General features: G+C 34.5%; 1 protein-coding gene across 2 annotated transcripts; it reads right to left on the bottom strand.

The window, feature by feature from the left end:
* Positions 1–1,456: 1,456 nt before the first annotated feature.
* LOC145610289 (uncharacterized) lies at positions 1,457–18,796 on the bottom strand. 2 transcript variants are annotated; one of them, XM_081665610.1, is made up of 19 exons: positions 18,495–18,796; positions 15,667–15,908; positions 15,133–15,288; positions 14,884–15,042; positions 14,718–14,801; positions 12,427–12,500; positions 11,963–12,310; positions 11,820–11,871; positions 11,507–11,662; positions 11,280–11,420; positions 11,103–11,199; positions 10,862–11,011; positions 10,736–10,790; positions 10,594–10,661; positions 9,584–9,653; positions 6,351–6,387; positions 6,123–6,162; positions 3,780–4,986; positions 1,457–3,053 (listed from the first exon to the last, which is right to left on the bottom strand). In XM_081665610.1, exons 1-19 carry the CDS (start codon positions 18,670–18,672, stop codon positions 1,922–1,924), a joined length of 4,446 nt encoding a protein of 1,481 aa, XP_081521736.1. In that variant the 5' UTR covers positions 18,673–18,796; the 3' UTR covers positions 1,457–1,921. The 2 variants fall into 2 exon arrangements, with proteins under 2 accessions (XP_081521736.1, XP_081521737.1); XM_081665611.1 differs by having other exon boundaries at positions 10,862–11,008.
* Between the last annotated feature and the right edge of the window lie 6,045 nt (positions 18,797–24,841).

Raw genomic sequence — 24,841 nt, 5'->3', positions numbered from 1 at the left:
TGAAAAATGAACTGAGCAATATTAATTTATTATTCAATTAATAAAATGAAATTATAAAAAACCAACAAACAAATAACTTAAAATATTGTTCAAATTACGTTCCCTTAGTTTTGTATCGACTATTAGTAAATGAGCCCCTGATTACTAATTGAATCATCTTTATTTTTTTTCATACAGTAATTTGATTTATAAATCATGCATCGAACGGACACTATGCTAGTTATGCAATTATTTATCACATCATAACTAAAATTTCTTCTCATAAATAATAAAATAATGAAAATAACAACCAGAGGACACATTCAGGATACACACTAATTACAATTTGAAACAATTACTCTCTCTCTCTCTCTCTCTCTCTCTCTCTCTCTCTCTCTCTCTCTCTCTCCATAAAACTTTTAAATAACTCGGGTGTACAATAATTATTGTTCATTAATTATAAAAATAGACTAAGAGCAAGATTAGCCCTAGGTCTTAAATTTCTAGATGACATCATTAATTTCTAATTTTGCTGTCTTAAGACGAGGCTTTATTATTTTTAAGCCTTTATGAAGTTTGGTCTTAATAAAATCTGAAGTGGAGTCTTGAAAATTCAGACTCAATTTAACATTTAATTAATTTTTTTTTTATTTTTAAAAAACTTTAATAATTTAATTAACATGTAAAAAAATAAGTCTGAGCGATTGAAGAGAATTTTTTATCTAGTCTTAAGGAGTCTTAACATAATTATAAATTAGAAAAAAAAATTAAATTTAATGTAAAAAGCTGATATGGCAATGGATTAAAGTATTAAGATGAGACTGTACTAATCTTGCTCTAAAGTAATCAAAAGTTACCCCTGAAATGAATAAAAGTTTTGCATAAAAGTAACTCAATACAAATAAAAAGTATCTACACTTTATTAGTAAGAATCACATTTTAAATGACTAAAAATCAATTATTAGTGATTGAATGTAATTAAATTACCTTTATAAAACTTTTCTTGTTGTCTATATATATATATAAAATTGTATTATGTTTAAAGTTACCCAAAAAAAAGGCAAAAAATTACCCTAGATTAGCTAAAAGTTACCTTATACTGCTCGACTACACTAATATTAGTATAAACTAGGTGTATACAAAAGTTTTCTTTAGGTGAACACTCAACTACTTATTGAACCCCCCAACAAAATTAGGAAACAAATTTGCATTACGAGGATTTAATCAAATCCTTCCTCTTGTCAAATTTTAACTTATAATGTCCCACTTCGTATTACGTTAGTCAAGTTTTCAACAACAATAAAATCATTTGATGTGCCCCTAAATTCAATCTTAATTGGTCAAAAGTTAATCTAAATGGTGAGAAGCATCACAATAAATAATGTTCCATTCATTTATTTTTTACCTTTTCCTTGAGTATTCCAACTTGGAGATATGAATTTGTCGACTAACATTGCTAAATTAAATCACACCAATATGAAAAAAAAAAAATATCTACATGAAGGTGCCTGGTTTGATCAAATCTTCAAATTTAAAAATATCTACATGAAGATACCTGGTTTGATCAAATCTTCAAATTTACTGAAGCACACAAGATTTGCTCGAAGTTTGATCAAATCTTCAAATTTAAAGCACACAAGATTTGCTCGAGTGAAACAGCTAAGACCACCAGAGTAACGGTTAGTCAGATGAATCTGAAGGAGTATAATTATTTACATTGCCAAAAAACATAGTAGAGTACCTAGATGCTGACCAGATCACACAAAATGTATTTTACAAAATAACAAGGTTAGTCCTGAGGTAGAAGAGTGACTACAAACTGAAAGCTAGTTTCCCCAACCTTCGGCATCACTAATATAGTCAGACTATTAATTACCCCAAGATGATCCACCTTAACCTGCATTCTTAGATATATCACCACCCCACTACTATAGTCAGACTATTAATTTCCCCAGGATGATCCACCTTGACCTGCATTCTTAGATATATCATTACCCCAGCCGCGTTTTTTAATATTGCCTCCACTACCCCAAGATGAACCACCACCACCTGCCTTATTCCCATCCTTTTCTTCTGCTTCATTACCACTGCCCCAGCCCTTGCTACTGCCTCCTGTGCTATTGTCAACAATTGTTTTATCACTGCTCCCGCCTCCCCATGATGATCCGCCTGCACTTGGTTCATCACTGCTTCTGCCTCCCCAAGACGCTCCGCCTGCACTTGGTTTATCACTGCTCTTGCCTCCCCAAGACGATCCGCCGGCACTTGGTTCATCACTGCTTCTGCCTCCCCAAGACGATCCGCCTGCACTTGGTTTATCACTGCTCTTGTCTCCCCAAGATGATCCACCTGCACTTGGTTTATCACTGCTCTTGCCACCCCAAGATGATCCGCCTGCACTTGGTTCATCACTGCTTCTGCCTCCCCAAGACAATCCGCCTGCACTTGGTTTATCACTGCTCTTGCCTCCCCAAGAGGATCCGCCTGCACTTGGTTCATCACTGCTTCTGCCTCCCCAAGATGATCCGCCTGCAGTTGGGTTACCATTGCTCTTCACTCCCCAAGATGATCCTCCTGCACTCAGTTCATCACTGCTTCTGCCACCCCAAGACGATCCGCCTGCACTTGGTTTAGCACTGCTCTTGTCTCCCCAAGATGATCCACCTTCACTTGGTTTCCCCCATCCTTTATCTTCCCTACCAGTATTAAATCCTTTGCTCCAACTACTTTTATCTCCACTTGTTTTATCACCACTTCCAGTTACACCTGGCTTTCCCCATCCACTGTCTTCCCTACCCCCATTAGTACCCCTTCCTCTGCTCCAACCGCATTTATCTCCACCTGTTTTATCGTCACTACCACCTCCCCACGATGAACCACCTTGACCTTCATTTTTCCAGCTTGAAAACTGCCCTCGACCACCTGATCTACCACCACCACCTCTACCAGATTGATCACGGCCTCCACGGAAACCTCTGCCTCCTCTTCTCCCACCTGATCCTTGCCCCCAACCAGGCTCTTGATCACTTTCAGAGTTCCTCGAGGCACCATTCCAACCAGTTTGTAGAGAACTTCTGCAAATGGAGAAACAGATCAATTATCGCTTTAATTTGAAGAATGTGTCAAGAGTTTAGTGTAAGAAAAGGGGGAAAAAAAGGAACCTACAAAATCAAGCAAGAGAACAAGCTTGATGCAAAAAATTATTTTCTAAACAAGGGTGAAAACAAGATCCACAAGTGCCAATGAAAAAGAAAAAGAAAAAAAGGCTGGCACATTTTCTCCAAACATTTTGTCTAGGTTTGTGAACCAAACACAGAAAGGAATGCAACTAGCAAAAGTGTAACACAGGCAAGGGAGAGAGGTAATTGAAAAACTTAAGGTCCAAAAAAATTATTTTATCTCAATTACACATACAGTAGCACAGAATCACTATCCAAAAACAGGGAACTAGACATCATAGATGACAACACAGGTAAGAGAGATCATACACCATCAATAGTAGCATATAAAATGGGATCTCAGATCTATTGGCTACCAAATTAACGCCAAAACAAAGCTCAATATTCCATAAACATCCAAAATCCAGAAAGTCAACCATGCTAAAATTTCTTATCAATTCATGCAGAAGAAAAACATTGTTATAAACAGCAAGCAAAAGAAATGCAAAATTTCCAGGTCCTACTCATATCATACAGCATTTTCATAAGTAAAACATTAGCTAAAATTTAATTGGATTAAGATAAGGAAAGGGCATTAAATTTAAACTAAGATGTTAAACAAATTATAAAGATATCACATACGTATCTGAAGACCAGCCACCACCATCCTTATCAGGCTCGTTCGACTTATTCCACCCTTTGCAGCCATCCCCCTTGTTGTCACTCCAGCTTTTGCCCTTGTCCCAACTACTTGCCAGTCCATCATTCTCTACAGATGAATTTCCCCAAGATGGTCCAGGCTGGTCCTTCCAGCCTTTGTTTCCAGAAGAATAATTATCTTGATTGTCATTACTAAATCCAGAAAATTGATCTTTGTCAAATGATCTTCCTCTTCCTCTTCCAAATTGATCACGGCCACGACCCCTCCCACTTGGGCCACGGCCCCTGTTATATCCTCTATTATCCTCAAAGTTCTTTGCTTGCCCCCAGGAGTCATTTCCACCTTTATTATCAGCACCAAATCCTCTGCTCCAACTGCCCCCTGCACCATCTCCACCACTCTTCCACCCAGCAGAAACCCTCCCACCAGTATCTGTATTTTGCTCTTGTGAGTTTGTAAAACCCCCAGAACTAGTCCCCCATCCTTTGTTATCACAGGATGGATTATTAGCAGAGCTTCCCCATCCATTTCCTTTGTTTGAATTACCCTGGTTGCCCTTCTTATCTACCACTTTTCCCCAAGGATCCTCAGACGGAACAGATGCATTTTGCCCTTCTTTTTGGCCCCAGCCTGTATTTGTTTCAGCCAAATCCACAGCTTGAGACTGCGAAACAGCTGCTGAGCTACCCCATCCGCTGATCTTACTTGATGTATTCTTTGTGCCCCACCCATCTGCTGCTTTACCCCAAGAATCTTCAGCTGGAGCACCAGGGCACTTAGGTTCAGCTGATGCAACCCCACCTGCTTTACCAAGGCTCTGTTCACCGGATTCCGAACCATTGCCCCAAGTTGCACTTTTTGTACATGTTTTCTGTTTACCCCAGCCAGAAGATCCAGGGTCACCAGATGAACCAATATTATTCCAACCTCCTTGCTCATCAGTACGTTTTCCACTGTCCCAAGAATCAGGCTGGCCCTTCTCAGCACTTTGACTCGACCAACCACTTGCATTTGCATTTTTTTGTCCCAGCATCCATTGGTCAGTCTCATTATCTGCTTTTTCTTGACTCGAACTGCAACCACCAACGCTCCATGAGTTTCCATGATCTCCAACAGGGGCTTTTCCTTTCCCCCAACCAACAGCTTTTTCATCACTGACAGCAACTTTACTGAGCCAAGCAGTATCTTCTACATTTTCAGATTAAATAAGAAAAGTAAGAAATGGTATGGCTATGTTTAGCTCACATAAATTCATGATCTTAATACTTGTTAAAGATAAAATCACTCAGGAAAAAAAAAGGGAAATTCTCAACGGTGACCCTCAACTTCTGCTACGCACCAATGGTTACCACCCCTTTTTTTTATTATACAAAATAACCCCAATTAAAAAATTTATCTCACTTATGATATTAATGAGTTAAATAATTTTAAAAAACTATGGTTAATTAGCTTTGAAAAAAAAAAAAACTGAAAAGAAAATCCACCAACCCAACCACCACCTCCACCCTCATCCCCACCAGATCTAGCCAGCAGCCCAGCACCACCTCCACCCTCACCGGAGCCACCTCCCACCCAACCCCCTCATCTGAAACACCGCCTCTCTCCTCTGACCTTCAATTCTCCTAGACCCGAACCGTAACCTCACAACTCTCTCCCGTGATTTTCGATTCTCGCCGCCTCACCGTGGGTTGGTTTTGGTCGAGGTCTCGAGGAGGGGTGGTGGGTTTAATTAGTGTTTGATGTTTCAATTCTGGGCGGAGATTGAAGAAGATAAAGAGATCGAGAGAGGGTGGAGGAGAAGGTAGAGAAGAGGGAAGGAGATCGCGAGAGAGGGTGGAGGAGAGGGTTCGGCGGTCTGGGGGTGGTCGAGGATCTGAGATTGGCGATCTAGTGGTGGTGACGGTGAGAAGGAGGAGAGGGGAGGAGGGTTGTAGGCGGGGATTTAGGAATCTGGCTTGGCGGTGTTTAAGGTGGAGTTGGCGCATCATCACCGGCAATCGAGGGAGTTTGGGTAGCATCGCCGACGATCGGAGGAACTTGGGATAGCATCGCCAACAATGGTGGCTGGTTGTGGCTGGGAAGTTGGTGGATGGTTTTTGGTGGTTAGGGTTTTTTTTTTTAATTATTCTATTTTTTTAAAAAAATATAAATCTAACCATAGTTAATGTATAATGAAATAAGGTTTTGAGTCAGATGAAATTTTTAACTAATAATAATGTCATTTTGTATAATAAAAAAAAAAGGGAGGTCGCCATTGGTGCGTAGCAGAAGTTGGGGGTTATCGTTGAGAATTTCCCTAAAAAAAAATTAAAAAATATGATTACCAGCAGAAGGTAGATCATTTGCAGCAGTACCTGCTTGAAGCTGCATTCACCAAAAGAAACATGGGCTCACTTAAAGGAATAGCATAAGCGCAGACAATGAATTATCAAAAGCTTCATTATTTATTTTTTAGGGTGGAGGCTGATGAGATGCATGTTAGGAAGAGAATAGCGTAAATCCACATGCAATGCAAACTAAATAAATAAATAAAGAAGGAACAATTAACCAACCGAAGCACCCGAGGACGGAAAGGCAGGCCAAGCACTCCTGCCCACATAAATCAAAATCATCAACAATAATCAGTAAGTCACTAAAACATTAAACAGCAGAAGAAAACATACACCAAAAGGATGTAGACAAGGATATGGAAGCTCCTATCGACAACAGCTTCTAACAGGCATTGTATATTTGCATATAAAATAATGGTTAAGCAGGTGCAAAAGCAAGCAAACATAATGTCATGCCCCAAAAACATTGTCACGATCTAGAATAGAGATTTTATATCAGCTACCCCCTTCCCAAAAAAAACACTATCTAACCATCATAATCAATTACAACACTTCCTACAATACAATGAAAGTGACACCATTCCACAAATCTCCTTACCATTTGGTCCAGACTATAAAACAACAATAACATAAAATATAGTGCACATTGAGATGATTATTGCTACTGTTGAGAGACGATCTTTTTCATTGACACATGATAAAAGAGGAAAAGAAACATGGAAAAAGCAGGCCGTTTAGTAAATAAATACCACCAGGTTCCATGAACAGTTATCTGAAGTACTTTGGTGTGCCTCCTGAGTGAAGAGCACAGTGTTGTTAGGAAATCTTAATGTTACCCAGCTTAGTTATGAGCATAAGTTGGCAATGGGAAGACCATAACGCAGAAAAAAGCAAAAGAGCAGTCAGACTGGTTGAACTGTAACTAAAGGCTAAAAAAGAGAGACAATTCAGAATCTGTTTTGGTTGTTAAATCTAATGAAATCTACCTTAATTATATTTTATAAATATGTGCCTAAATTGTTTTCAGAGTTTATGCTTCAGATTCAAGGACATACTTTTTTGACAAGAAATAGGATTTAATTGATAAAATATAGCCAAAAGGCACTTTACAATGCAAATAATTCTTAGAAATCTAAACTCCCAACACAAAAATATATCACCATAAAACAAAATACAATGTAGATTTGATCAACAATAGCCTTTATAAAAAAACTTCTTCCGAAGCAATATAATCTGTGAGTTAGCACTAATTCGGCTTAAGATCCACTGATGCATAGTCGTATGGATAAAAATACCTGTGTGGTACTCTAGATACTTAGAGAAAATGTGAAACCCGAAATCTTCATTCTTTACCAGACAAACAATCACTAAAATTAATCTTCCAAGCAAACTGCAACTACCCATTTCTAATCTTCCATAAGAGAAGAAAAGAAAATCATACTCCAAACTCCCACAAACGAAGAGAACAAACCCAAAAATTGGGGACAAAACTCTCATGAAGAAATAGAAAGGAGGATTATTAACAACTAAACAATTAAAAACCAAGGAAACAAAGGAAATTTTGGGGCTTACCATCATCAAAGAGATGATGGCAGCCCCTTGCGGCTAGAGAGAAGATGAGGGGTTTTAGGGTTTTTTTTTCGAGAGAAGATGAGATTTGGCGGCTACTCTAATTCGTGATTAAACCAAGGACATACTTATTTAAGTTTAGAGCAAAAATTTGTTGTTGCAGTAGTAGTACTCTACTGTCACCTAAAATTTCGGTGTGCCAAATATTGGAAATCATACGCTACCCAGCTTAGGTATGAGCATAAGGTGGCAAAGGGAAGACTACAACACAGAAAGAAGCAAAAGAACAATAAGACTGGTTAAACTGTAACTAGAGCCTAAGGGAATAGAGTCCATTCAGAACCTGTTTAGTGGTTTATTCTAATGGATTCTACCTCATGGTGTAAAAACTCGGCCGTTACGTCGCGAATCGGCCGAGATGTAACGGATTTCAAAGTTGCTAATCCGATATTTCCCGATTCATAACGCTGTTTTAAAAAACCCCAATATTTCGGTCGGTACGGCCGTTTTGAACATAAAATCGGCCGCATTAAACGTTATTTACCGAGATTCGGAGAAAAATCCCAAACTTTAAGCTATAGAACCACTTTTCCGGCAAGGATTTACGGCATCTCCATGAAAGTCGACTGTTTCTGCTAAATAAAGAGATTTCTTTTTATTTTTAAAAAAAAAAATTGGAGTGTTGGGTAATAAAGTATGACAGCTGTTAGCCTAGAATATTCTTTAGTTCCTCTTTAATTTTCATCTTGACCCCACCAGACTATCCCTTCTCTTCCCCCTAATTTTTCTTTTTCTTTCCCACGTGACCCCTAACCCCTTTATTATAGTCAGCTTCTCAGCTTAAGTCTAGAATTAAGTCCATAATTTATTTACTTGTATTTTTATTTAGGAGAAGTCGCAATGAAGTCCGCAACCAACGCATTAAGTCCGTCACGGAGTTACCGCGACTGTTTCCGCGATCGCAACCGAAACCGCATTTTCAAACCATGTTCTACCTTAATTATATTTTTATAGATTTCGTAATTATGTGCTTAAATTATTTCTGAGTTTATGGTTCTGTTCAAGGACATATTTTTTTTAGATAAGATTAACAATTCACTGTTGTACTCTACTTTCACCTAAAAACCTCAGTGCACCATATATTGGGAGCTTCATAACATAGTAGCTGATGACGTTCTTAGGTTCTTCCAGAACCATTTGAGCTGGCTGCTGCAGCATTTGCAGCATCATAATTTCACCAGCTACATGGGTCATATTATTTAGAGGGTTCAACAGCAACAACAATACCAAGAACTGAACAGTTGTGGTGCTGTTCAAGGCTTTGTCAAGGGCAAGAAGGCTCATGATCACAAGAAGAATGGCAGGGTACAAGGAAACAAATGCCTCAGCTTAGCCATGACAGCTGAAAAGGGGGCCAACAGAGTGTCAGCTAAGTACAACAATAGCAATTAATGGTTCAGATATTACTGGTGTACTGGATAGCACCTCACCAGTTGAGGAGAAGGATGAGCAGCAGGGAAGATAAACTGAAACTGTCGAGAAATATGTACTCCTTTGTTTTATTTTATCCCTACCTTTATAGTTTCCTGGTTAAGAATAGTCTGCTCAATTTATAAAAATAACATTTATCTACCTTGTCTAAACAACTAAAAAAAACTTATATTATTTCCGTGTTGGGTTAAATTACCCCAATGCTCTTGCTATGCACTCTCTTTATTCTAAATCCAATGTGACCTACCAACCATCCAGGACAATTCAGTAAAAGAAAAAAAGATGTTAAAATTAACATGCACATAACAGAGCAAGGAAGAGCGCAGGAAGTGCATACCACCATTTAGGAATAGAGAACACCTCAATTACACTACCCATAAAGAGAAAGAGCATACCTTTCACTTGACATCCCTCCAACATTCCAACCATCACCAATTGTTGAACCGCTAGCTTGTGGTAACCAATCTTCAAAATTTAAACAAAAAAGATCGATATCAGATTCCAATGCCTAGAACACAAACATCAATAAGAAGTCATGGAAAGGGCACTTCTTAAAGTCAAATTTTAAATAGGAAAATTGCAACAAAATCAATACTGGTAATCAAGCTCGTTTTTGTTTTTGCATTCTTTAAAAAACAAAAACAAAAACAAAAAACAAAAAAAAAAAAAAAAAGAAAGAAAGAAAGAGCTCATTTTTGCACTTTGAATTTTTGAAAACACACAGATTAAACTTGTCCAAAATAAGATACAAACAGTGTGCAATAGATGTATCTTTATCTGAATTTCTCAGCACCATACCAACAAATTTCAAAATGGTGAAACAAAGTAGAAACAAGAGGCAGATTTTGAGACAGAAAACTGCCATACAGAAGCTGCAGTTTGGTTTCCATTATCTTTTCTTTTCTCTTTCAGAATTTATGGTCAATCAACAAGGTTTTGTTTTGTTAGGAGGGTCTAATTACAACAATAATGCAATGACTACATTTAAATCATCTGGAGGATGTCTTTGAAGCAAGTATTGAACCTACTACCAATATTCTGGACTAAATTTTTTAAAATTCTTTGAACACCTCTTTCTAGATATATCCATCGGCAAGATGTATTTGGAGTGATGTTGACATACCTATTTAACCAAGGGGCAAAGATTGGAAAGAGATTAATAGAAGAATCCACTAGGAAGGATGAAAGGGCAGAAAAAAAAAACAAAATGAAAATTGGACGTAAGCCTAGCATAATACCCAAAACATCTTATAAATCATCTTAAACTTGCTCTATAAAAGAATCCTTAAGGGCTGCCTTTGAAATGTTCAAAACGAACTAGAAATTCAGAAAAGTATATTGATTATATTGGGTACATGCAATATCCCGTAACTGCAAACAAAAAGAAAGTGTAGCAGATTCCTACCGTTCGTGTTGCCTTCAGTGCCAAGTAAATCGAATGGCTTAAATGGAGAACTCGTTTCTGGATGATCTCTGTCACCAAAATTAATCATCAGAGCATGTTACAGCCAACTATACAAAAATCAGCAACTTAGAAAGAAGTATACCCAATTGCTGAGGCAGAATTCTTTCCACGAACCTCAGAAAGATGCTCTCGTTTAACTGTAGACATTAGCCTCCATAAGGTAACCTTACAGTGTATAAAAGAAATACAAGAGCCAGTATGGACAAACCTGTAAGAACCTTATGTTTGGAATCCAATTTCACAGTGACATCAGAATAACGAACAGCTAAGACACGGCAGAGATATCCCTTTAAGGGACCAATTCGAATTCTTACTGACTGGCCAACAGAGAATATTCCATCTTTTTCGGTCTGATCTGCTGCAGTAAAGAACCCAAGTATAAAATAAGGTCAAAAGGAAAGAGATACAATTTAACTTCAAGCATACAGCTCACAGCCTCACATGCATACCATCAGCATTATTTCCTCTCTGCCATGGTTTTTGAGAAGACAAAGGTGATTTAGGAGAGGAAGGAACATCTTCAAAACACGATGGCCCTCCTTCATCCTGTATGAGATCAAAACATCAACAAAATTGCAAATCAGAAAACAAATGAAACATAAGGATGAACAGAAATCGCTCAATACCTTTCCAGGACAAGCAGTGACAGAATGCTTCACTTTCTCAGTCATCTGGGATTTTGTGCAGAAATAAGCATTATCCAAGTCATCTTCATCATATAAAAAAATGACCCCCCTGTAAACTTGCTTCACAATTCCTTGCCGTCCCTGCAACAAGGATAAAAGAAACTTAATTGAAATAAGCATATATATCGGCAATCTACACTTTGCATCTGTTATAGATAGAACATAACCTTGATGGGTCCCTCTAAAACTCTGACAGTGTCATTGGTTGATATTGTCTTCATACGATGATCTAAAGCTGTAAATTTCTTCTCTAGAGGCACATACTTCAAATCTTTTTGTCCTAGATTCAATGTCGCTGGTCCTTCTAAACCCTCTTTCAGAATCTAAAATAGACAATGACATATCAGAAACAGGCAAACCTGCAATATTAATTGACCCCCCTCCCCCCCCCCCCCCCCAAAAAAAAAAAAATAATAAATAAATAAAAAAAATAAAACCCACCACCACCAAAAATAAAAGTTTTTAAATAAATTAATAAACCTTGTAGCTCTCATCCTTCTCTATGCCTACAACCATACCAAAATCTCTTTTCCTGCCAAACATGAAAACAAAACGATGAATTTATATTGATACAAAGCAAAGCAGCCAAGATAGAGCCAGAAGATCTGAAAAATATGGCTCACCCAAAATGAACAAGATCATGGACTTCAAAGCTAGATTGCTCATGAGATCCAGATGAACCCTCTCCTTTCCCACCTCCCTTACCACCTCCTTTATCAATATTCACGATTGACTTTTTCTTTGGCTCTCCATAAAGTTGTGAAAGCCACTCCAGATTACCAGAATCATCATTGCTGGAAATCGTGAACTTCTGAAGCTCATCTTCTGTGGGATTAATACCCCAAAAACTCAAAGAATCAATGGATACTTTCTTATACAAAAACCCATCTTTCAGCATCAGGCTATCAAGAAATTCAAACATTTTTCCAGTGTCGCGATCACGCCTGTATTGTATGAGAGGTCGAAACTCCCTGAGGAGGTCAAAAGTCAACGTAAAGTTAACAAAAGCAGCCCCATAAAAATAAATTAAAAAAAAAAAGGACCATACAAACTAAACAGCTACGACAAAAGGAGAGATATCAATTACTCCAGATCACTTGAGTTAATCAATCTTGCTGCTGGTACAGTTCCCTTTGTTCTCTTCGAATTTGCACCACCACCCTGTTAAAAAAATATAAATAATAAATAATAAAAAATAAAAAATAAAAAAAAAAACTCTATCAAACATAATGCAATACAAGAGTCCATTAACATATATACCTTTAAAAATCATAATAAATAACCTGTTCCACTGATACTAAGTAAAAGAACTTGTAATAACAAACTTCTTATGAAGGACTTGGGACATCCACAAGAATACATAGTTTGAAGGGCATCCCATGCACATTACAACTTTCACACAAGACGCCAATGATATTTTACAGCAGAAGATAAATGGTATGTAGCCTATAGCACGGAAAAACATATGTTTTATGAGTCTTTGTAATATAGTACTACTACAGTACTACCTCAACTTCACAATCTTGTTAACATACTCTGTTTTTGTATGTTTCATAACTTTTTTAGCATATCTACTTATTATTCCATTGATTGGTAAACCCATAATACTACTACGTTACCCCAAGCCCACAAAAATTTCACCTTTCCACTCATTCTCCTTGCTTTATCCACCTATTTCTTACACCTACCCACCTTATTACACTCTTACTTCATCCACCTATTTCATACACCTACCCACCTTATTACACTCTCTTACTTTATCCTCCTTTGTATTACACCCACCCCGCCACCTGCCTTTTTACAATCTCTCTCCTTTGCCTAAAATATTGTGCGAGCTAATAATGCTAAGAGCATTTTGAAACAAAGGTAGTATATTAAAATCTATGGCTCCATTGAAGTTAGGCTTTTATCTTATCCTTGTAATAAGAAAGAGATGTTTACATAGAGTCCATAGTACAATGCATAATAATTTCCTAATGCTTCACAGCACAATAATTTAATTGATCTACTACACTTGCGTCCAATAGCTGCTAATGATTAGTGATTTTCAGGGTAAATGAGCTTGAATGTATATAAATCAATCAAAATTGCAAGCACACTGTACTTTAGCAAATGTGTCTCAAAGTTACAATAGCTAGTCATATTCTTCATATTTAACATATTAGTTGGCATACACAATATACTTGAATGATAACTAGCTAGGCTCTCAAAATACATTATAGGTTTTCTCAACTATATGATATGAATAACAGCATCCTCCTTGTTTACTTTATGTCCCTTTAAAGACCACAAAAAACTGGAGGATGAACAAAGTAATTAGACTTATTATTAAAAGTCTTTAAGATAAAAAATAGATAGAGAGATTCTTTTTAGGAGGATTCAAGCCACACTCATTCAGTGTTTCCTTTCTTGTATCCAATTTTATTATGTCCCCTTTCAGGATGCCCACAGGTGTGAAAAAGATTAGGATATTAAAGTAAATTATAATAACCTTTCCACACTGTGGTGACTTTTTACAAATTAAAGCACTCAAAACAACCCATAAACCCTAACAAGCAATATGCAGCCAATTTAACAACATAGTTCTCAAGTATAGTGCCCAGAAATTAAGTGACGACAAATTTCTTGGAATTAACATGACATATCCTCTAACCTTCTTTAGCTTTGTAACCATCTTCATGCTTTCTAACCAGAAAAGAAAGCAAGTTTCACTAAAATAATGGAATATCAAACTAACTGCACAGAGATTGTAAACCTGACCACAGAAAATTCTACCTTCCCTGAAAATTCATGGTAATTGTAACACTCCAAATTTAAGAATGCAAAATTTTATATTTCGGATATGGTTGAAATCATGAACATTGTTGCATAACCACTTTCACACAGAGTGTGTATGTTTTCCACTATCATGAGCTATTGAGCTCAAAATTCTTTACAATACAAAAATTTAATAATTTTTTAACCATGAAATGATAGCAGTGCTTCCCCAATTTTTACAGCTTAAAAGCTCAAATTTTAAATGAAGATAATGTAAAGCAGCCCATGATTAACATGTAAAGAAAGATACAGAAATTACATGGGAACCATAGTCATGAAGATAAATTTTCTCACATTGAAAAAGCAAGGACTTCATAGCATATCAACTAAGGGAAATGGCAGCTATATTGCTATAAGCATGCCTTCTGACTCACTTCAAACATTATTACATACGAGCGTGAAGTAACTGAGTCAAAATAATTTGCTAAGATGTGGAATGTCACATGATGATTTCATAAAGTACGCTTTGATAAAATCTTGTCTTAAAATATAAGAATACTAATATGTTGGAAGCCAAAATCATATAGTAAAGAAACTCGGATAGAAGACTAAGAATATTACATATTTTGCTGTAAGAGCCTGCAAATCAATTCTTGGGATCAACTTCACTGTTGCTCTTTTTCGCTCATTGTTGATAGCCACCACCTACAACAGTATGAGTTCCGATTGAGAAGCATATACTAGGACCTAATGTATGTTAGCAAGTTGTAATAAAAATCTACCAAACCTGTGCTAAGTCACCCCTGTAGATTCCATTCTTTACCCGTGCCCATGAACCCTCTTTGACTTCATGATACCTCTTTTTAACAACCAAGAGGTGACCAACTTCATTTGGTGGTACTGGTGTTACAAGGCTAAAGTATACATCAGCAAGCTGGTTACATGCCTAAAAATCCATTTAAATGAAGATTTTTTAGACAAGAATGCACAGTTAGGCTAAATTTAAGAGAAAATAGGGCCAGTTAAATAAAATTACCTCCGCTACATCAGACTGCCTTTCTGCTTCAACAAATACAAATCCTTTAATGTGCTCCACAGCAAAAGCAGATATTATCTGCAGCTTTGTTCCTAAGACTTTCAAATCTACATACTTTTGAATCAGGCAAAACACTGTATTTTTTTCTCGCCCAACCTACATGTGGAGGAAAAGTTGTGTTCATAAAAATTAAATTGTGCAAAATAGATGGAGACATAACAATGACATTTAGAGCACGTTTGGTAAGAGTACTTATTTGGTTGGAAACGGATTCAAGTAAACCATTATCATTACTTCGTGTTTGGTTAGAAGGTTTAGGTGACATTTACCATTACCTAGGGATAAAGGTTTCCACCTAATTGTTACCTCTCTTACCCATACCCTCCTCAAACAAAAAGAGATTAAGTTCCCTTTCTTATTTGTTTTCTTTCCACTCCATTTCCAATATTCATATCAAATGCTCCCTTAAGTGATGAAATAAAATAAATATTTGAGGATTAGCCATTTAGTTTTGATGCCAAGAGAAAATCATACCTTACATTTGACCTTCCAGATGGTCGGTTCCCCAGAAGGCATAAGTTCACTATTGTCTACAGATCTTTTAGACTCATAATCATCTTCAGCATACCTAACATACCCCCTCCTATAACGCTCTGTTATCATTTTCTCCAGTTCATCACCACTCAACTCTTCTTCTTTAGGGATAAAAGGGACCTGAACAAATTTTCCAGGCTCACTTTTGACTTTAGGATCCTCAAAATAATCGGCCAAGAAATCTGGTCAATAACACAGAGCAGAGATATCAGTTGGAATGGATTGCACAAAGAAGTGAAGAACCGATAAATATTCACACGCCAGCAGGAAAACATATTTATGCTAATGTTTCTAAAAAAGGAAAGAAACAGTCAATAACTTAATAATAAAACAGACACCGAGAGTGACATGTGTCACATCTTGGTGCTTATTTTTCCCTCCAAAACCATCCTTCTTTTTTTTTCTTACCAAAATCTTTTTTTTTTTAAAGAAGAATTACCAAATTCTTTTTAGAGAATACATATAAAAAATTTTTTATTAGTCTTCTCATTTCTTTTATAGATATATTCTATATATACAATTAACTAAAATTATATTCAAAATATGTTATAGTTGATATCTTTTCTTACCAAAATCTTTTACAAGAATATTTGTATAATATGATTTCATATTTTGTCATATCGTTTTCGGATGTGTTGAGAAAAATAAATTGATTTTACTATTTTCTTTTTTCAAAAGATTGCAACTTTTTGTTATAATATACGTACAACTTTACGCAAATTTTTTTGGTTAAATTCGTGCATCGCACGGGTACTAACCTAGTAATACTAACAATTAAAACACACAAATTTCACTATAAAATTTTCATTAACTTAACCAACTACAGGAAACAAAGGCATTGAAATTTTGAATCATCCAAAAACACGTCAAAAAATTTTTAAAAAAAAAAAAAGAAATTCTCAATGGTAACACCAAACTTTTTAATTTTATCAGTGGTAAATTGCAAAAAATCTTATTATCCTTGGTAAACTTCAATTTGTTATAATTTTTCAATGGTGAACTTAATGAAACAATTAGTTAATTCCTAACCATGGTTAACATTTTTTTTTTAAATAAATAAAAAAATTCCTAAAATATCCTCACTTAATACACTCAAATTCCTAAAATGTCCTCACTCAAACTCTACATGTTATCATAAGATCATCATCTTTTTCTTCCTCCTCACCTTTCCAACAACACAAACCATGAACAACCACCAATTCAGCCACCACAATTAACCACCTGCCACACATCCACGCCACCAAAGCACCTCTTAACCGCCACCACCACAAGACATCGCAGCAACCCGCCGCCGCACCTGCCAACAACAACCCGCAACAACTCGCAATAACAACAACAACAACAAACAACCACCGCAATAGTAGCCACCGAAACACACAACAGCCACCAACCGCAACTATCACCTTCACCCAATTCACCATCACTTCGCCCACCACCTACTAACAGTTCCATTTTCTCTCTCCTGTGCTTATAGCAATTCTGCTGCTCTAATGGAAATTCTATAGTCGTGAATTGGTTTCTTATTAGTTCTCAAAATCAATTCAATTTTTTCTTCCATTTAATACCGAAAATCATGAGATAACACAATTAGGGATTTTTTTGTTTTTTTAATTTTTAATTTAAGGGATTTTTTTTTGGGAAAAATGGAGATTGATGAAGTTGGGCCAAGTAACGTGAAGAAAACTACCGATTAGTTTATCAATCAAAGCAAAGTTAGAATTTTGTTGTGTGATAATGATTCGTAAAGCTCTCTCTATTCAAACATAAACAAAAACAAAACAAAACAAAACAAAACAAAAAAGTAAAGCTCTCAATAGGTTTTCTCACTCCAATAGCCCGCAACATCGATCACTAAGAAAATTAAAATCATGAGAGGCGCGGCAGGGGGAGGCCGACGCGCCGGCGAAGGGGAGGCTGGGTGCCGCCATGGGTGGGGCGGGGAAGAAGTGGCTGACTGTTGATGAAATATTTATAAAAAAAAAAAAAAAAAAAAAAAAAAAAAAAAAAAAAAAAAAAACTACGAACTAACTATAGTTAAACCTTTAATTAAAATTCATCATTAAGTTCACCATTAAAAAATTATAATAAATTAAAGTTTACCAATGATAATAAGAATTTTTGCAATTTACCACCGAGAAAATTAAAAAGTTAAGTGCTACCATTGAGAATTTCCCAAAAAAAAAATCATAATAATGACAATAAAACAAGCAATTATGCACTACAGTTTAACAATAAAACCACCCAGATTTGTTGAACCTATTACAGTACAGATGGTGACCCTGAACCCCAAAATTCACGGAAAAGAGCTTCAAAAATGCCAAGATTAACACGACACTACCAAAATCACAAATACAAATACCCCACCCAATTTTTTTCTATTTTCAACAAGCACCCACATTTCTTATTTTTCAACCAGGACAATATAACATAAAACATACAAATAACTAAAACCAACAAGCCATAAAATTTTGAAAATGTCAGAAACACCCAAAACATTTATCCATAACTATATAAGGAAAAAAAAAACCCACCCAGATTCCAGAAATTTTTACATGCAGGAACCCTTAAAACAAAATTGAGGTTAAGAGGATAAATGTATGTTATTTACACAAAATCAAGTTGATATGAAACCCTAAAAAGTGAAGTCTTTACAATTAGAAGAGAATCGGAAAATGAAAGAGACAAAATCAAGTTGATATGAAACCCTAAAAAGTGAAGTCTTTACAATTAGAAGAGAATCGGAAATTGAAAGACAAATTAAATCAAACCATCATCAAAAAAGTCATCGCTGCCGCTATCGCTGGCACCACCATCTTCAACGGCAGTGTCTTCGAAAAACTGTAGAATGCTGCGATTTCTCTTGCTTTTACCACCATTTCCGTCGTCTCGTTTTCTCTTTCCGAATGAATCGTTAAGGTCGGCTATTCCCTTCCCTTTCGACGTCATTTCTGAGCAGGTCAAGAAGATACTGGCATGAGTAAGAGCAGACACTAGAGAGAAAGGAGAAGGGGAGAGAGAGAGGTGTGTTTAGTGTGAATCGGCTTCTGGTTCTTTGAATTTGTTTTGAGGGGTTGGTATTATATGATTGTACCAATACGGTCCCTAAAACTTTTGGTTCTCTCGCCTTTTAAATGTTCACTTTTAATTACTCAACCACCAACGTGTGAGCATGGATCGGATATCCGTATCCGAAAATTTTATACTTTAATTACCGTATTCGATTCGAAAATTTTTGGATCGGATATCGTGGATATCTAATATCAGACCTTTTTAATAATACTAGTTGTCCTATCTCGCTCCAAAATGGTTAATATCGGGTGTTGATATTGTTGATCGTATTTCTTAGTTTTAATTTATATTTTAATTATAATTTATATATAGCTGAGGTGAATTAATCTGTTATATCGAAATATAATATTATAAAAGTATAATTCCTCAGAACCGCCCAAAAATTGAAAAATAAAGGATTCTAATTTACATGTTAATTATAAATATTTTTGGTGTAACATTTATAACTTATGTATAGCTGATGTGAAGTAATCTGTTATATCGAAATATAATATTATAAAAGTATAATTTAATTAATTTAATAAGAGTATTTATAATCCTTAATTCAATTAATTAAAAGCATATAAATTGTTACCTTTATTGCTTATTCTATATATCAATTTTTATTTTCACCAAACTTTAGGGTATCCAAGTTTTAGTGAGTGTGAAATTTTGACTGTTCAGATTTTCAATTAGTATCACATTATTAAGGTGGTTTAAAACATGGCTAATGTTCATGAATTTATGTTAAATTGCTCATGTAGACACCCATTTGTGTCTCCCCAAAACCAAACCCAGTGATGAATACCTTTCACGGCGAACCATAATCGAATGAGGTGAAAGTGTGGAAAGTCAAGTGTTGCGGTTTAGTTTTATTAAAAATCTTTCTTTCTGTTTTCGAAAACCCACTCTATTTTATAAAAATGTCCAATCCAATTTAGTTTGGTCCATGATAAGGGTCCAATAATGGTGTAGTTGGATGGGGCTTGAAAAGACCTTTACAACTATATATTTTAAGCCCAATTCCAATGAATAATGAGGAAGTTATGGCCAAAATACTAAACTGGGCTCAAACCGGATTTTACCTATGACCCATTGGTCATGAGGAGGGTCCAAAGGTTTAATCCTATTCCTCAACTAATTAGGATTGATTAGAATCTTTTATAAGTTTCTAAATATCTTAATTATCCTTTTTTGAAAAGATAAGATTAAAAAATCTAATATATATAAATAAAGTAGGCATTTTTGGAGAGCATTCGGCGCGCCACGTAAGAAAAGGTATTATTTTGACCAATGAAATTTTAGATTAATAATTTGTTTTAGAATTAAAAAATTCACTTGCCACCTAAATAAAAGCGACGAATAAGATTTAAGAAATTTGCCACATAGATAAAAACAACGAATAATGATTTATTAGGATAAAATTTATTTAAAAAACAAAAAATCATCTTTTTAAAAAAATCATCTTTTTAAAAAAATCATCTTTAGATATACTTGTAGGATTTATATATCTAAGATAATATTGACAATGTTTATGATAAAAAATAAAAATTATTCCTTAATTATAATTAAAATTTGTGATGTCTACCACTATAAATTGACGCATCCTACAACACCAATAAAATTTCATATCAATACAAAACCAAATCAAGCGAATTTTGTATTAGTTGTGTCAGTTTTAGGCATCAATGGCTGTGTAATTTTTAAAATCTATATTTGTGATTATTGATTACATTGTATTTATTCGAAATTTTATTTACTGAATTTTGTTTAAAATCTATATAGTGTTTATGTTTTGTTTAATGAATTTTATTTTTACATGTGGATCTAATTTAATCAGAGAATTAAATTCGACAAAACTGATTGGGAAATCAAAGTACGAAGAGGTATCATATCTTTATAAATCGTTTACATTTATTAAATTTTTAATAAACCTTTTTAGTTTTTATTAATTAATTTTATGATTAAAATACTTTTTTGTGATTTAGGTAGCTTAATCAAGTCATCAAATTAACTCCCCTCAAAAAAAAATGTCATCAAATTAAATTAATTTTTATTTTTAATTACAGGGTGATTGCGTTCATGCCTCAATTAAAGCCAACTTTGTACAATTACGTCCAAAATTAATTGAAAGAAAAGTTAACTCCATTTGGTACTTTTTAATCGTTACAAAATAAACAAATAATAAGCAATATCGCAAGCATGGTCAGTGACAACAAAATAATGATTTAATTTTTAAAAATACTATTGTTCGAGCGATTGGGGACAATGAAAAAATTTCAATGCATAGAATTGATTTGTACAATTAAACTTTTTAGATCAATTTCACAACTATATAAAGATTAATTTTATATAATTTTTATTTTGCTAACGTGTTTTATTTATCCATTTTGATTAGATGGAAGAGATATGAGTGTGAACCAAGTTGGTGATCCTATCGAAATAGAAGATAAATAGAATACATGTTTTTGTTATTTTTTTATTATTTTTACTTTTAACAAACAACGAATAATGATTTAGGATATAAATTACTTTAAAAAAATATATTTTTTCACATTAAATATTTTATCCTAATATATAACCGATAAAATATCATATTTACATTTTTTTGATATATAAAATATAAAACAACAATAAATAAAGTTGCATTATAAATTATATTAAAAAATATATATACTTTTGTAATAGGAAATAACACTTTAATTAAAATATTATGAATTTTTATCAGTTTTTATTAAATAGTAAAATAAATCAAATAACTAAAAAAACCTTTAGAATCTATAGGAAAATATAATTTTTTTGAGATTTATATACGAAAAAATCATGCATCGCATGGGCTTACATCTAGTTTGATTTAAATATAAACTTTCCTTTTATAAAACTTTCCTTTTTTAAGTCCTAATTCTATTCGAATTTAAACATGTTCAAAGACAATCAGATTTTATTTTCATGCCTCATATATTTTATCCAAATTTTATATGGTTGGATAGATCTTGAAATTATCTTTCCAATGATATATTATAATATTAAATCCGAGCTATAACGAAAAAGATATGAAAGGAATACGAAACTCTATCCAAAACTGACACCCTTTTACTATTTCGGCCATATCTTTTTATCTACAAAAGATTTTAATCTGATTCCAATCTAATATATATATATATATAAAGGGGAGTTTTTTCTGAGTTTTTAGAGAGCCACGTAGGATCTAATTTTCTCAGCGCGCCATGTAGGACTATAAATCTTAGGAGTAGCCAATTAAATAAGAGAGTATTAATTTCTTTTAGAATTAAATAATTCAAATGCCACGTAAGCAAAATTTTAAATTAATTAAATATTAAATATTATCTTTTAATATTAGGAACTTTATCTATATATATATATATATATATATATATATATATATATATATATATATATATATATATATATATATATATATATATATATTAGCTCATTAAAAAAAAATCAAACAAACCGTGCATCGCACGGGCTTCATCTAGTTGCATTGGAAAGTAGACTTCAAGAGCTTTCCAACGACATATTACATGCCTTATTTGGACTTCTGGATCAAAAGATATGATAAAAACAAAATTCGCAAAAACTGTTGTCTACGAGTTTTATTTCGATTCGAATTTGGATTCTTTTCTTAATTCTTCGACCCTCTTTTTTCCTATAAATAGAGGTCATATCTCCCCTTTTTCAATCATCTACAATCAAAAATCAACTCTCATCAAGAATTACTTGATTCTCTCTATTTTCTCTCTTGAGCAATATATGCTTTCTTTCTCTCTCTTTTTAAACTAGCCTTTTTTAAACACAATTCCGCATTCACAAGATCTAGAAACACCTAGCCAAGTTTGAAGTTGCCTTCGCTCTAGACGTGAAAGGTTTATACTTTTCTAAGGGTTTGGTCCCAAATCCAGTCTAAACTTTTCTGTCTTTCTTTTACTTACTTAATTTAATTCTTTTTTATTATTTTCATTGAAGTTTACTAACTCGTGTATTTATTATGATCATTTGATGTTAAATCACTCATCATACTTACCATAAACAGGAATTGTGTCTTTGATAAGTGCAATTACTAGATATATCAAGGATCACTATTATGGAGATAATAAGTTCATTCTATTGGGGCGTCATCCTCTGTTGCTAGACTATGAGAGATGATCTTTGGGCTAGTCAAATAGCCCAAAGCCCTTTAGAATGGATCCTATATTGGTCACACACAAGGGTAATGGGTTAAGCAAGTTAAAGGCCCATTAATGGGCCTCATGAGCAATTAATTAGTCATAAGCATGATTGGGCTAAGTGTAGTTTGAGTGGGATTAGGAATTGGGCTTGGATTTGGACTTGGACTATTATTTAGAGATATGATCTATAAATAATAGTCATGCCTAGGGTTGGTGATTAAGTCACAATTAACATACAATGAATTGTGAATCTAAGCAACCAACATCCAAAAGCCCTCACCCTCTCTCTCACACGCACGCCCCTCACTCTCCCCTCTCACCCACGGCCGGCCACCCCTAGTGGCCCACGTGGTGTTGCGCGGTGGTTCTTGGCTAGTTGATCGCTCGTTCATCTCCGTAGAAGGTCGATAGAAGGGTTCTTTCGCGACTAACTAGCATTAGTGGAGGTCTTAATCCGTGCCCGTGGACCAAGTAGAGGAATCACGTTTGAGGTTCTTTATCTCCCCATTGTTCTTGCTCGATCATCGTGGAATCACGCTTCAAAGGTATAATTCTTACTTCTTTATGTGTTATGCATGAGATCCTTGGTTTGGTGCTATGTGAATATGATTCATGTTAATTCCGCATTTAGTACCTATAATCTCCTACAGTGGTATCAATTAGCCTCTTGCATTTACATATATTGAGTAATAATTCTTTGATAATCCACAATTTTAATTCAATTAGGAGGGAGAATATTTAATTATGGGTCAATTGTTATTTTAAATGTGATTTAACAATATAGAATCATTAAAGGTGTTTAATTTGCTCCATATTAGCCATAATTTGATCCGAATTTTGCCCCAAATTACTCGAAAAATTTGAACCCTAAACCCTAATTTTCGAAAATTTCGAATCTTAACCCTAATTTGTGAAATTTTGTGTTTAATTTTTGATTTATTTCGATGGTAATATGTTTAAGGAATTTAATCTATTTGATTACATGTTAAAATTATGAATTTTTCATGATCAAATTATTTAATTTAAGTGTTAAATTAAATTGGGGATTAATTTCATCAAGAACCCTAATTTCAAAATTGAATATGATTTAGTTTTGGAATTAATTGGACCACATAAAGTTTAATTTATTTTTACAAAAATCTGTTTTGTTTTAATTAATTAAAATAAAAAAAGGGGTGAATTACAGCAGCAACCACCGCGGCTGGGTGGCGCTGCCACGGCGGTGCTGCTGCTGGTGGTCCAGGAGGGAGGGGCGGGGCTCGGATCAGGCAGCAAAGGGGCAGCGCAGCAGTGCACCACCCCGTTGCATGTGCTGCTGCTGCTGCTGTTCCTGCGTCACTGCAGGGGCAGCACACACCGCAAGGTGTGCGACCACCGTGGCTGGCTTCGGCTGGCCACACCACGGTGGCTGACGTTGTTTTTCAAAAAAATAAAAAAATTTTATTTTATTTTATTTTATTTTAGATAAAATCAGATTTCAAATTTTAAAAAAAAGGATAAGTTTAAATTTTGAAAAGATAATTAACAAAATTAAAGTTGTTATTTTTGTTAAGTTTGGATAATTATGGAGCAAAAGATTCTATTTGGTTAATAATTGATTAAATAATGTGATTATCCCATGATTATTTATGGATATTAATAATTGATTTAAAATATGTGATTGGTTAGTAATTAGGATAGAATTCCTAAATTAGTTAGGATAATCATGGAAAATAATTATGATTTATCTTCCATTATACAAATAAGATTTGATTCTATCTCATACCTAAATTAAAATATATGATATTTTATGGTTGGTCATGAATAATATATGATATTATCTAATTACAGTAATTAATTAATTAAAATATGAGATATTTATAGCAATGTTTCCT

This window comes from Chenopodium album, chromosome 24, assembly GCF_948465745.1.
Source record: "Chenopodium album chromosome 24, dcCheAlbu1.1, whole genome shotgun sequence".
NCBI lineage: Eukaryota > Viridiplantae > Streptophyta > Magnoliopsida > Caryophyllales > Amaranthaceae > Chenopodium > Chenopodium album.
Note: the sequence above shows the minus strand (reverse complement) of the source record. Positions and strands in the feature narration are given on the sequence as shown.

Bases quoted from the DNA above. Each gene is read 5' to 3' on its own strand.
- LOC145610289 (XM_081665610.1), bottom strand. From the start codon at position 18,672: ATGACGTCGAAAGGGAAGGGAATAGCCGACCTTAACGATTCATTCGGA. The intron at 15,289-15,666 runs GTATGATTTTCT...CTCCACATGTAG, and splicing joins TCTGGAAGGTCAAATGTAAG to GTTGGGCGAGAAAAAAATAC. The intron at 10,662-10,735 runs GTATACTTCTTT...TTTTGGTGACAG, and splicing joins AATTCTGCCTCAGCAATTGG to AGATCATCCAGAAACGAGTT.